The 14,678-nt window shown below is 41.1% G+C and overlaps 1 protein-coding gene across 37 annotated transcripts in view; it reads right to left on the bottom strand.

Moving 5' to 3' along the window:
• Positions 1-130: 130 nt before the first annotated feature.
• Positions 131-14,678, bottom strand: part of clasp2 (cytoplasmic linker associated protein 2) — a 62,969-nt gene continuing 48,421 nt past the window's right edge. For 36 of the 37 annotated variants that reach the window (XM_061742537.1, XM_061742538.1, XM_061742540.1 and 33 more), the window contains 14 exons: positions 14,490-14,581; positions 14,312-14,375; positions 12,537-12,700; positions 10,928-11,006; positions 8,470-8,613; positions 6,842-6,985; positions 6,633-6,739; positions 6,161-6,302; positions 4,257-4,452; positions 3,957-4,150; positions 3,731-3,859; positions 3,403-3,609; positions 3,040-3,156; positions 131-2,035 (listed from right to left, as the gene is read on the bottom strand). In XM_061742537.1, the coding sequence (XP_061598521.1) occupies positions 1,961-2,035; positions 3,040-3,156; positions 3,403-3,609; positions 3,731-3,859; positions 3,957-4,150; positions 4,257-4,452; positions 6,161-6,302; positions 6,633-6,739; positions 6,842-6,985; positions 8,470-8,613; positions 10,928-11,006; positions 12,537-12,700; positions 14,312-14,375; positions 14,490-14,581 (1,854 nt within the window). In that variant the 3' untranslated portion in view covers positions 131-1,960. Of the gene's footprint in view, positions 2,036-3,039; positions 3,157-3,402; positions 3,610-3,730; positions 3,860-3,956; positions 4,151-4,256; positions 4,453-6,160; positions 6,303-6,632; positions 6,740-6,841; positions 6,986-8,469; positions 8,614-10,927; positions 11,007-12,536; positions 12,701-13,196; positions 13,200-13,498; positions 13,559-14,311; positions 14,376-14,489; positions 14,582-14,678 lie in introns of all 37 variants that reach the window. The other variant, XM_061742576.1, reaches the window with a different exon arrangement.

Here is a 14,678-nt window from a genome sequence, read left to right as displayed (position 1 = left end):
TACATTTACTGGCGATACCTCCTCTCGTGTAAAAAAGGAAATTAGAGTGTGCATGATGATGCAGTTCTGTTTTCTTGTGGAGAAAATGTGGTTGTGCAAAGGCAGTACTAGAAAATAAATGAATCCCAGATTATAAATACATACTGGTTCCAGTTTTATTTCTATCTTCTGATGACCCATAATTATATGGAGATCATCTACATCACAAATGTCAGCAGCCAAAATAAAACTGTAAAACGTTCATAAGTACAGCTGTACAACAAGATTGGAGTTAATTCAGTGAAGAGAGTATTGTCCCAAAGTCTTGTAAATCTTATATGTAGACCCAGGCCCACAGCTGCAAAAAAAACAAAACCAAAACAAAAAAAATCTAGAAATATGCAATACAGATCATATACCACTGTCCAGGATCAGTTACAGAAATAATTTAGACTTAAGAGTTTAATTCTAACTCTATTACATTTTTTTAACAACTACATCACCCTGGGACTTGTGTGCTACAAAAGTCAACAGACGTGGCTTGTTATGATCTGTACAAGTTCTTTATTTAATTTTAAGCACAGCTTTGTAAATGCATAGAGGGGAAAAAACAGAAGAAAAAAAACTAGAATGTTACAAGGAGAGAAAGGAAACAAAGTCACAATGAACAGATGAAGAAAAAGTGAAGACAAGACTTTTCAGAGCTGTAAATAATACATTTCTACACATTTCTCAGTAGAGAAAAAAATAAAGTGAGGGAGGAAGAGAGAGAGAGACTACGGCACGCGCAACAGAGAGAAAAATAAAAACAAGGATGGGTGAAGGTGCGGGCCAGCACCCTCCTAGGGACCTCTCCTAAGTGACACTTTCAACGTTATGGGATATTCAATTTTAATATCATATTTTAGACACATATCCACTATGTGATAAAAGCCATTTCCTGTTATACGTCATGTAGTAAAGCATCACACACCTGCCCTCTTCCCATGCTGTCCAGAGAGGGTTGATCCAAGATGAGCAGGGAGAAATGGATTTATCTGAAAGGGGTGGACATCATTTAAATTACTTTAAAACTCCAGTCACAGCACTATAAACTGTCAACAGGACCCCGGTAAAAATGTTATTTTCATTTTAAATTCAGCCTCATGCATAGCCAAGCACATAACGCTTTTTATACTTTGGATTTTGTCTGCTTTGTGTTTACTATGAGCAGGTAGGACCTGCCGTGACTGGCGTTAGTGCTGTGCAGGAATTGACTGGTTGTTTAGACTCATCAGCACCTTTCTGAAACAGTGTGTGTGTGTGTCTCAATGTGTGGATGATGAAAAAAATAAAAATAAAATTACATTCCAGTCCTCCTGGCCCCAGTTTGTCACGGTTCAAGGAGAAGCTGTTAAAAGAAGAAAAACAAAAAAAAAAAACAAAAAAAAAAAGATAAAATAAAAAAAATACACGGCACAGTTTGTTCATCGTAGTGTTTGATGAATATTAATTCCCAGAAAGATGAGAGCCATGCAGATGCACCACTTCCTACTGATATGAGATATTGTTCAAATCGGACAGGACGGACGTTTCACATCATCATCCTCGAGTGATTAGTGACAAACAGGTGGAGTATGAGAATGCAAGCCTGCAGCTGTTCATTTAATCCATAATTAAGGGTTCAGTTCACTCTGAGATCAGGGTGGATGCTCAGTAAGGGTGAGGAGAACTACAACGTTCCTCTCCTCGGCACCAGAACTCCAATCTTGTAGTGAGGCAGGAAACATGAAGACTCCGTTAGCCTATGTACTGTATATTTGTGTACCGGTATACAGAGTGGTGATGTGTCTGTTTTGGATGTAAGCACTGTTAAGTTTGGATTTGTGATTTTTTTTTTCTTCTCCTTCTTGTGTGGATGTGATCTCATGAGCAGATGCCGTATGTTTGGTGGGGACTGTTTGCAGTTCTGTGGTCGCCCTGCTAGATGAACGTGTGTCTCCTATAGGCCTTCAGAGAGTTCACTGGCGCTGGAGCCAGACTGGGCTCGCTTGATGTATAGATTCAACAGCTTCAGCTACAAACAGAAAAAAAAGCAAAAGACAAGTTTATTTATACAGCATATTTTTACAAATACGGCAAATTCAAAGTGCTTGACAAAGTTGATAAAAAAAAGTTTTAATGATACCATACAGGTAAAACCATGTATGGTATCAAGAATCAAGAAAGCTTGGTTGTAAAAGTGGCCAGGGTTTTAAAGGGTCTCAGGCCAGCAGGTAGTTTGTTCCAGAGAGCAGGATGGCAGTAGCTGAATGCTCCCCCAGCTGACGTGGACCTAATTCTGGGAACAGCTAAGAGTCTTGCACCTGCTGACCCCAGAGACCTGGTCAAGTTGAGCAGTGAGCAAGTTAGTAAGTATTTGGGTGGGTGGGGGACACCCGTAGGCGCTTTGTACAATAGTGGCTACATTATTGATCTGGGAGCCTGTGGAGTGATTTGAGTATTGGAGTAATATGTACAAATTTACTTGTTTTTGGATATATTCTTTAAGTGTCAGAGAGCCTTCCTAGAGTTCTTAGTTATGTGGTTACCAAGGCTGATGTTTGTGTCCAGAATAAATAGAAGGTTTCTGACAAGTAAAAACATGTTTTGTGTCTCAACAATAAGCATTCCAGTCTTGGCCCGGCTCTTAAAAGTTTCTAGACATCAAGTAGTTAACATAGGCAATAAAAGTCTACCAGTTTGTCATCAGAAAACAGATCAAAGGAAAGTTTAATTACGTATCAATGTAATGTGGGTGATGTGAAATAATGTTTTCAGAAAAGTATCAAGCAGAAGCAAATAAAGATTGAAGAACAGTGGACCAACAAATGAGCCTTGTGGAACCTCAGAGAGAATTCTTTTGATTATTTAAAACCATCAATGCAAACATTAAATCTGCTGCTTAATTATGATGAAATCCAGTTAAGAACCTGACTCATTAAACCAAATTAATTAAATAAAGTCTTTAAATCAATGGTAACTTTGTACCTCGACAGAGGGTAAACACATAGTAAATACAAAGTTCTGAGATCAGCTCACCTTGCTGCTGGAAAGTTGGCTGAGGTACGGTTTGAGGTCCTCTCCTATTATCGCATAGATGGCCACCAGGCAAAACACACAGGCTTTCCTCACGCTGCTCTCAGAGTTATCGTAGCCCTGTTGAACCCCCAAAAATAAATGAGATCTCTGCAGTTCTTTGTCCAAAGTCCCACCCACAAAATCCATCTATGTTCCTGAAATAAATACATTTTGCAGATGAACCTTTTAGTAAAAAAGTATTTAACAGTAAGTGAGATAGACTGAAAAGAACAATTAGTCTCTATTTTACTATAACAACGCTAATCGTAAGTAATTTCCGTGTCTAAATCAAGAGCTATTTCACAGATGTGACCTGTGCATTACCTGTATGAGTCCTGGCACTATCTCAGGTAGCAGGCTCATCAGGCCTTCACGAGGAATCCTCTCCACCACCTTCGTCTGCATCTTAATAGCAGCCAGGTTGATGGGGTAATCAGCCGACTGGATAATGGGACACAACACTTTGATACACTGGTCTGGACTGATGGACAACGCCAGCATGGCTGCTGTCTCCTCTGCTGCTCGTACCACCTTCAGAAAAACACAAATATTCCAGGATTAACAATAATTTCGATAAAAATTGTTTCATAATAATAGTAATAATGATAGAAATATTACAAAAAAAAACATCCTTGTGTTTGAATGAAGGTACCTCTTTGTGAGGGTCTTTGTGAGACTCCAAGGCCTTCATGATGGTGAGCTCTGCATAATTCTTGAACCGAAAAGGCTGCTTATTGAGAATCTCCCTCAGCACCCGCAGAGCTAATGTCCGGATCACATGCTAGCAGAGTGGAATAGATTTAAGATCAAAGCAAAATCAATTCAGTCTGCTGTGTTTATGCATTTAGCTGATACAGACTCCCAGTGAGCGTGCGTACCTCTCGGTCACCCATCGTCTCCAGCAGGAGCAGCAGGATGGTCTTGAAGTGTTCGTCCCACACCTGCAGGGTGTTTTCACGGATCAACTTCAACAGCTCACACAGCGCTCCTTTTCTTTCCTCTACGCGCTCGTTATGGTTGGACAACTCCTTGAGCAGCTCGGCGACGAGCTCCGATTGGTCAAGGCTGCTATCTGTTAAGTGACAATTGAAAAGAGGGGAAATGCATTACATCTATCAGAGGAGTTGTTACCCGTGTGACCCACAAGTGTGTTGTTATGCGTGAAAATGTGTGTATACCATCAGTGAGATGCTCCGAATCATCCATGGTGGTGTCTTTGCTTCTCTGTTTGAAAGGGGAGTCAGTGAAGTACTCTCTGGCCCCCCGGGGGCTGGAGGTCAGCAGCGGGGTATTGAGGAGGGAAGTCTTGTTGTCAAGAGCCATCCGGCCGCCGTCCATGGAGTCTGAGACTCTGCCGTCTGTCCCGCTGCCCCCCTGGGATAAAGAGATGGAAAAAAAGAAAAAGAAAAATTATAATCTATTAAGAGCAGTCTTTAAAGTGGGATATTTTAGAAACCCACCATTTGTGACACTAAAGCAGCATAATCTGAGTCTTTAAACAAAATTGAGCCTAAACTTGAGCTTAAAATCTAATCTGGTCTCATGTTTTCAGTCATGGATGACTTTAGATGAGCGTTGTTTAGTCATTGTTGGAAAATGTGAAAGTTCACCTGCTCTCGAATCAAAAACATGCAGCCAGCTTGGAAAATCATTCACTGTATTCATGACTGAGCTGTACACTGCTGAAAAGTCAACTAAAGATATATATATATATTTTTAAGATCATTTGAATTGATCTGAGTAATAAAGTTTGGAGTTGCAACATTTTCCACGGACTGATCTGTCTGTGATTAGCAAATATATTTTCTGGTAATTAAAACAGAAGTTTAACTACTGTTTTAGTATAGTTATGCTTCTAGTCACTAAGTCTCTAAGTGGTTAATTGATAATTTACTGAGTCTTTTACAGTTGTTGTGTAGTCCCCCCCCCCCCAAAAAAAGAAAAAAAAAATCAAGGCTCTGTTATGTTTTTTTTCCCACGGAATACATGAAAAGGATAAAGAGGTTAAGCTTAAAACACAGCTTAATTTTTTCACTCATTTATCAACTAAGACATTTTGGATTAAGTTCCTTCGTCAAAAACATGTTTCTCTTGAGTTGCGTTGAAAACAACTACACCAGGTGAGGAGTAGAGGCGGCTGATCTGCTCCAGTCTGTGTGTATTTACACTCAAAGCACCAAAAGCTACGATGCGTGACCCAGTTTGACGAGTCAGGTGTGCTGGTGACATGTGGGCTGGTTGGATTTCAGATTCATTTCATGGGGATAATGTCAGGAGGTCACACCTCTGTACTAGAGAACAGCATGTCCTTAAATGGGGCTTGGGTTACTGGGAGGAACTGAGACCAGACACGACGTCTGGAGTCGTAAATCTGAACCGAGCCCCCGGGGAATCGACACAAGCGAAAAACATTAAAGAGGCGGTTGTTGTTGATAAAATCACGCCTTAAGGACCCAGGTTAAGGATACAGAATTAATACAATTTTACAGATCACATAGAGCACATGAAAAAAGTTAGGAAAGGAGGAAAAAAAAAAAAAGGGGAAAACGCCAAATATGATCATTTGTGCCTGCAAAAAATTTCAGGAAAGCCTAAACATAGATTCTTTACTGAATTTAAAATAACACATTTCCTAATTTAAATAATACGTTTGTACTTGCTAAACCAAAAGTAAGGTATTGAAAAGAACTTTTGATGACGTTTCATGTAAAAAAAAATAAATAAATAAATTGAACAAATATCTCTTTATAGTTGTAAAAATATGGTGATAAAGAAACTTGGTTTAAAAAAAAAAAAAGTGAAGCTTTATGATTTAACAGGGCATTTGTTATGTTTTGTTTCTTTACTTCAAACCTGTGATACTTGCTAATCATAGCCGGATTTCTAAAACTATTCTGTAATCTGTAAATGAGTAACGAAACATAATATAATATTACACTTACACCTTTTTAAAAATAAAACCTTCCATGACTGTTTTACAGTAGAAATGGATTTTGATCAGCTTTCCAACCATGTGCATAAGCTATAAATAAGCTTCACCACATCAGACACCGTCTGATATCATTCTGCTCAGTCCACTCACTTCCTCTCCTTCTCGTCGTTGCACTGGTTCATTCATGTCCTCTTGGCTGCGAACGCTGAAGTTCTGAATTGCCTCCGTGACACCTTTCAGAGAGCTGTAGATGTCCTCCGAGTTCATGTTTTCTGTATCATAGTCAAACGCACTGCAAAGACGTAGGACAACATTTTAATACCCTTTCACATACACATGATGCACAGTGATTTGCACGTTTTTAGGAAGTGGGGGTTTCATTTTTTTTTTTTTACATATCTAATAGTGATTCTCAGTCAGTGTACCATGGAAGATCATCAGCTGTGATGTGGGAAGTAATCAATTTTCATTAAAATAATTTCCAGATTGTGATGTTCCTTATTATTTATTTATTTTAATTGTAAAAGAAATGTGAAAAGCATTTAAAATATTACAAATGGGCTCTTCAATAGCAAAACATTATGCACAAACGATAAGGCTTTCAGCCAGAAATGTGTAATACCTTGGTGAGGGGGTGTTCTGGGAGGTGTTGGTGGGTGAAGTGACTGGACTGGACCAGCTGGCTGGAGATCTGGGGGTGTGTCGTGTCAGGGGGCTGCCCATTGGTGCCTGAAAAGACGACAAAAAACAGTAAAAAAAAAAAAAAAAAAAAGAAAAAAAAAAAGCCCTCTAACTGTCATGTGACCTGAGGCCTTCAGCTATAGTTTTCACCTGTGCAACATTCCCCGTGTTCTTCAGATGATTTTGAAGCAGCTTGGTGGCTCCGTCCTGAAAGGTTTTGGGAAGAGCTGCCAGCAGCATGGTGAACTCTGGGGTGTTGAGCTGGAACAGGGCGATGAGCACCGACTGGGCTGCCTGGCAGGCAAAAGGTACACAGAACCACCAGTTTAGAGGGACTAACGTCCAACACAGAGAATTACAACTTTAGCCAGTGATAGAGAGATTGTCCTTAGGAATATTTTGATGTAACCTTAAAGGAGCTGTATGTAAGAGCAATAATAAAAACGAATCATAAAATGACCCCGATATGTCAACAGACATTTAAAAATCATGTTCATTTCAAATACTTATGTCACTGACAACAGCACCCAAGCCAGGATATTCCAGTTTAAAAAGAGGAGTTGCAGCCCTCAACTGATGTTTATGTTGTCATTTTTTGTTTTGGCCTGAAGCTCCACCCTCCACCTATCTCCCAATCACCAAGTCAGTATTGTTTCTGAAGCTCCACCCTCCACCTATCTCCCAATCACCAAGTCAGTATTGTTTCTGAAGCTCCACCCTCCACCTATCTCCCAATCACCAAGTCAGTATTGTTTCTGAAGCTCCACCCTCCACCTATCTCCCAATCACCAAGTCAGTATTGTTTCTGAAGCTCCACCCTCCACCTATCTCCCAATCACCAAGTCAGTATTGTTTCTGAAGCTCCACCCTCCACCTATCTCCCAATCACCAAGTCAGTATTGTTTCTGAAGCTCCACCCTCCACCTATCTCCCAATCACCAAGTCAGTATTGTTTCTGAAGCTCCACCCTCCACCTATCTCCCAATCACCAAGTCAGTATTGTTTCGGCATCCGGGTTGCCAGCTCGGCTCTAATTATCGCTCATCATCAATCAATCATGTGATGAACCAGAGTATGAATTATACTGGAAATCTACACATAAAGCTTCTGCATATTGTAAGTTATATAAACCCATCTACACCTGCGCCACATAAATCCCATTTCTTCAAATAAGGACATAAACCTTATAATTAAGATTTTATTAAAGGCATGTTTTTATTTCTTATGGCATATATTCTTGCACAATGTCTTATTTGATGTTTCAAAATGTTGCTTTGCTTCTGTGTAGCTCCTTTTTGTTTGTGTGTGAAACAGTGTTTTCCTGTTAGCTCCCCTCAAGAATTTGCCTTCAGTACAATGAAAATGTTTTTTGTACTTTTGTAGAGGATTTTAAAATGTAATTCAACAGAAGTCCTCCTTTAGCAAGCCCAGCTGTTATCTGGAAAGATATGCATCAATAAAACATGCAACAGCTTATCTCGCTGATCCAAAATAGTTTCCCGTTGATAAATCAAAAACAAAAGCGTTAAACAAATTTCTGCAAAACAGCCCAATTGAATGAATTGATCAGATAAAAGACTTTATGCATTTTCTCGATTTTGTCTCCTCCTGGTTTGGTTTGTTTCTCATTTTTGTGGGTTTACAATGTCCCTCGACTTCATACGATGGCCAGCTTTTAACCGAATCTTAGTTTTAATTCCAGTAAGTATGGCAACATGCTCCTGTGGCTGTCATCCAAGAAAATACACATATAATGACACCTGTGCAAACGTCAGTACCTTTCTGACTTCGGAGCTCTTGGGTTCAGTCGTCCAAGTGATGATGCGAGAAACAGCCAACCGAGTTTCACTGGAGTTCACAAAGTCTGGTGCTTCCATCTGTAGCGTCAGTGTCTCGATGTACCTTAGAATAGCTGCCTTCACCTGTAACACAAACACACATTTACACACTTTATTATGAAAGGACTTGGTCTGTATTCACCTGCAAAATGCCCAATTACAGCAATAATAAAAGAACAAACAGGCGAAAATGAAAACAATGTCATTAGTCAGGATTTACAACCACAACCACAGCAGATTCCCTTGTAGGTCTGAAAAATCAAATGATATGATGAATCAAAGGGAGAACATCACTGAAATTACAAATATTCATGGCCATGCTTTGCATAGAAGAAAAAACAAATCAGTCAACATAAATGATATGACAAATGAGATTATTAAAGAAACAATTAAATACAAACTTTCACCAAGGGTTTCGAAACTTCACAACTGATTCCTGCCCTTATTTTCTCCCTCCATCTCTCTTTCTTTACATTTGCACCTCAAGGACCAGCACTTCCTCCATTGACTTAGCAGCATCGTGCGCCACATAATTGCTCCCCCCGGAGCGCACTGACCTGGGAGGACTGGCTCCAGGCTGCAGCCTGCTCGTCTAGAGAGCAGGCGTGGCGCCGCGCTCGGGGGGGGAACAATTTTAGCCCGGACCCTCCCCTGCCTGGCCCTCGCCTGCAACACGAGGTCCGTACAGGCTTCAGAGAGAGAGAGGAGAAGCACTGCATCAATCAACGAAGAACAGGACAGGGACGAGGACAGGGGCGGCAAAGGGAAAGGAGTGAAGCAGGAGGGAGGATGGAGGACGCTGCAGTGGGATAGAAAGATAGGAAAGATGCCTAAAGTGGTAATAAAATAGGAATTCATGACTTTGAAAACACTAGGTTATTGCCACACAATAAAGCTAATTTATCTTGTACGGTAGGTCACAATGAACTAATCCGTTTAGAGCGACATTGAGATAAAATATACTGTACTTATATTCTTATATCGAGGGTCGGAAAGTAGAAGTTTGTACTTATTACAGCTGCTTCGTCTTCTCATATTTCACCAATTTTCTATCACCACAGACAACTGCAAGCTACTTCTCAACTGGTTTAAATCATACCTTTCACACACAGTTCATAAAGATAAAAAACTTCAGATCATACTCTTTTCCAGTAACCACAAATGTTCCCCAGGGTTCTGTCCTTGGTCCGCTTCTTTTCATCATTTATTTACTCCCTCTTGGCCATATTTTCCGTAAAATGTAACATCAACGTTAACTGTTATGCTGATGACACCAGGCTCTACGTGTCCACCAAACCCACCTCTCTCCGACTGTCTCACAGATGTTAAATCCTGGTTTTCCTGTAATTTCCTAAAACTCAACAGTGAAAAGACTGAGGTTCTACTAATCGGTTCTAAATCTACTCTAACAAAATTTTAACATCTTTTCAATCACAAATCGACAATACGACTGGTTATCCCTCCTCACAGGCCAGGAGCCTGGGTGTCATCCTCGACAGCACTCTCGCTCTGCTTACTTTCACCTTCAAAATATCAACCGTCTTCAACCGTTGCCACTTTGGTTCATGCTCTGGTTACTTTTCGTCTCAACAACTGTAACTCCCTCCTCTCTGGTCTTCCTCTCAAATTCATCGGCAAACTTCAACTAGTTCAAAACTCAGCTGCCCACATTATCACAAGAACACCCTCCACTGATCATATTATTCCTGTCTTGCAGCACCTTCACTGGCTTCCAATCACATTTTACATTGCATATAAGAGACACATCTTTTTAAAATTGCTTATTCCTTGTAGTTTTTTGTCAGTTTTATTCTTTTGTGTTATGTTGCATTGCCCTTTGTGACTGTTGTTTTGTCTTCTTGTGCGGTGACCTTGGTTACCTTGAAAGGCACCTATAAATTAAATGGATTATTATTATTGAATTACATTTTGCAGCATCAAACGGCACTGTTGTTCTGTTGATAGCAGCATTTCGTTGCCTAAGCCCATTGTCCAGGGAAACAGGCAAAGTGATGAAGACCAACAAAAGGTAACTGTGAAAGTGGGGTGAAATTTCACACAGCAAAGTTTGTGTGAAGAGGGAGGGAAGCAGGAGGATAAGAGCCAGGAGTGAGGAAAGAAGCACCTGAAGACGGGTAAAGAATAAAGATGAACTGGTAAGAAAAGGTAAGGACTGTGGGGAGGAACACTTAAAGGCATTAAGTGCTTTCATCGATTGATGGCCGATCACAGTGCATGGTTTGGGGTATTGGGATGCATGGCCAGCATGGTCAGGTAGTGGGTGATAGCAATACCCATGGTTACAGCATCCTGTAAAACATACATGCTTTCCCATCCAGTTTCATATTCAGACGCTGCTACATACAAACACACACAATGTATAGACAACATTTATTACCTTATGGTTTGGCGTCTGCGTCTGGTCCACAGTAAACCTCATAAGAATAGTAAACTGGAGGTCATTAGGGAAAGACTCTCTGCAAGAAAACACAAAACATATCTTTACTTCATGTAGGAATGACAATGACACAATCAGGTATAGGGCTGAACGATTAATTGCATTTGCGATAATATCGCAATGTGATAAAACGAGATTTTCGAATCGCAAAGGCTGCGATTTGACCAGTCACGTGATCTGGTCACGTTGCCGGCAGCGAAAAAAAGTCAACAGTGCCGCGTGTCCGCCTGTAACTTATCTACCATGGCCTCAGTGTTAGGGCTCGGGCCAGGCGGGGCTTTATAAATATATGAGCGCGGAGTCGGCGGTGCGCGGCGCCGAGCACGAGCCGGGTGCGCTCCGGCGGACAGTGGAGTCGCGCTGTGAAGCCAGATTTATGGTTCCGCGTTAAATCGACGCTTGCGTTAAATGGACGTTACACCAACACAGAGCCTACGCCGTGGGGAAAGCGGTACGCGCAACGTACGGCGAGCGTCGCCGCGTAACCTCCGGCGTAGGCTCTGTGTTGGTGTAACGCGGAACCATAAATCAGCCTTAAACCACACCTGCAGCCCGACAGCTCATCAGGAGAAGTTAAAGAGCGGGGCTGCGAGTTGTTCATTGCTGGTTCGTTTTCTTAACTCTGTGAGCTTTGTTGGTTTGTTTGTTAGCTTGCTGGTGTTTTTTTTCTCTGTGATTTTTGAGTTATTTATGAAGAAGTTCTGAGTTCCCTGTGAGGAAGGTTTTTTGTCCCCTGTGGGAGTTTTTCTGTTTTTCTATTAAACTACGCCTCGTTTTGGCTAAAGTTTAACCCGGTTTGGTGTCGTGCGATTGGGTTCATAGAGGACGACCCATAACACTGTGTACAGACGTGTGTAGACGTGTTAAAGAGGTAAAGCCACAGATTTGTTTTCTTTATTGTTGTAATCTGTGCTTTAAATAAATCTGGCATTGTTTAATATAAAACAGACTGATTTATTGCTTGTGTAGTTGAAAAATACATGAGAACAGGACCTTGAAAAAAATAATTGCATATTAAATCGCAATCGCGAAATCGCAATTAGATTATTTTCAAAAATCGTTCAGCCCTAAGGACTTTAACTGGAGTGTATTCAGCAGGTTAAGCCTGAGGGGGTTTGAACCTCCTTCTTGATGATTGCAGTGACTGGCTGGTACAATAAGTATTTAGAAAATGTTTGTAAGTAATTGCTAACGATGGGCAAAATCATGGGCACACTGCAGAGATCCCTTATTTGAGCAGCTGTCAGAAACTGAGGTGAAGTCCAGAGTGGAATTTTGAACTTAAAGTTTCTTTTTGAACTCAACTGAAAAACTTTTTAAAACTAAAAATGAGGGTCAAAAGACTATTAAGAGTCTCACATGGTAGCACCTTACTGTTACCCAAGTACTCCATTAAACCATCACATGTTAAAACTGAGAAGTGGCTGACTTTGTTAGAATCTTGACTGAAAAAGAAAACTCAAAAGGACTCATTTCTATGATCACAGCTACTGTTGTCACATAAAGCAGTGCATGCATGCATGAAGGCTATATCCGGGCTAGAACCCACCTCGTAACATCCAAAGCCCTCTGAACTTTGGCCTGTACGGATCCCAGCAGGTCCGCTCCCATCTTCTTCAGCAGTTGTGTGAGTAGGACAAATAACCAGTCCTGCAGGTCCTCTTTGTGGACCAGGATGAAATCTATCAGTGTCTCCAGGAACATACTAAAGACCTAAATGCACAGAGACGCACACACAAAAAAATTTGGTTACACATTCAGTCACTCATTCTTGTCATGCCTCATGCTCACACAGACAAACCAAACATGCATGCAGACAAAGTTATTTCACATTTGCATCACTCTGCTGGATATAAATTATGCTGAGCCGCGGTGATGTGAGAACAGCATTAGTTCTCATTTGCGAAGTTAGTAGTTATTACTGCAACAGCCCATCTTTACTTCCAATCAACAGTTAGTCTTAAATATCCAAAAAACAAAGATGATAACCACAAGAAGACGAGGAATACTTCAGGCTGGGTGGTAACCATCACTACATGCCGGGTAGTTGATTTCAGCAGAAAAGTGGAGTTACAGGCAAAAATTACACGAGGAAGGTTAGTGAGTGTTATGTAGTTGCTATGGCAACTGATAACCCAATCAGATTAATGAAGCCTATTTTCAGCAAACACAGAGTTCAAGTACAACACCACTAAGTGGCCAAACTTACTCTCTACAGAGAGTTCCAGGGTGGGGTGGCATGGAGGGAAGAAAGAAACACGAAACCGTTAGAATCCTGACAAAGCTGGTGCTCATTATGAAAGGACACCCATCAAGCTCCAACGAAATGATACATGAAATCATTTCAAAAAGTTCAGACAAGCATGTATTATAAGATAACATAACTCTGAGGAGGTGATTTGTGCTCAGTAGCAAAAAAAAAGGAGAACTGAAATAACAACATAGGAGATAAGAAAGGAGAAGCAGTAGACTGATGGAGGCAGGAGAAAGATTCATGGTGAGATGTGGTACCTTGAAGGAGGCTGAGCTTATACCGGATTCTGCCGTGCCGTACACCCTGCCGGAGTCTCGCTGCAATTCATCAAATCGTCAAACGTCAAACGAGTGAAAGAGGAGAAGCCCACACACCTTACGTCATGTGTGGAGGCAACAGAGTACTCACAACGCCAAAAGAAGGGGCAGTATTAGAGAGAGCGAACCACAGCGGGTTAGTCAGAGAGAAGAGCTGGAAGCCGAAACACCTGTGTGTGCGTGCGTGCATGTGTGTGTGTGTGTGTGTGTGTGTGTGTGCGTGTGTGTGTGTGCACATTTAAGAGCATCTGTTTGAGTGTGTGGTCAGTGTTGACACTTCAGACTGCAGGTAGGGAAGGAAGGGGGAGAAGAAAAAAAAAATTGTGGGAGTGGCAGAAAATTGAGAGAGCACAGCCAGGGTTGGCCACCGAACAGCTAACAGAGCAATCCGACAGGACGGCGGAGACTGTGAGGTCACGATCAAACTCAGACGTGGGCATGCCGTTAGAAAACAGTGCATTGCACATCCTGCATGCCTGTGTTTCTGCTTGCATAGGTCTGTCCATGTGTGTACGAAAACACTTTGAATTGTTTATCTTTTTTAAACTAGTTTAAGGGCTATGACTATTAAAGTGCATGTGTGAATCGAAAAGACAACAGTGTCCATGTGTTGGCAGAATCCGGTACAGTGAAAGATGGTGGGATAAACAGAGTGACTGAAACCAAAGTAAATCAAATAGGGTTAATAATGAATGATGTGCGGTGATATGCTGTGTTGTACGTCTTTGAGTACTGTGATTCATGCATCCATACCTTACTATGAGGGTCTGCAAACATCCTGGTGAAAATTTCACACAGACGCTTTAACTCTACCCGACTATGGAGAGAGAGAGAGATAGAAAGAAAGAAAATCCGTGGTTAGATGTGGGGGAAAAAAGTAATAATAAACCTTCAGTTTAATCTTTGAACACTTGCATGTTGTTAGACCGACCTAAGAGTGCGCTGGTTCTTGAGAAGAGCCTGCAGACCCAATAGCCCCTCCTTCCTCTCAGACCAGTTGGAACTGGCACAACGGTTGAGCACCTTCAAAAAAATGCAAATAAACATTCAAAAACACACAAAGGCCTGTTGGACTTATGCATGCACAGCGAAATTAATGAAATCTAATGCTAAATCTTTT

This window comes from Cololabis saira, chromosome 15 (genome assembly GCF_033807715.1).
Source record: "Cololabis saira isolate AMF1-May2022 chromosome 15, fColSai1.1, whole genome shotgun sequence".
In the NCBI taxonomy this organism is placed as follows: domain Eukaryota; kingdom Metazoa; phylum Chordata; class Actinopteri; order Beloniformes; family Belonidae; genus Cololabis; species Cololabis saira.
Note: the sequence above shows the minus strand (reverse complement) of the source record. Positions and strands in the feature narration are given on the sequence as shown.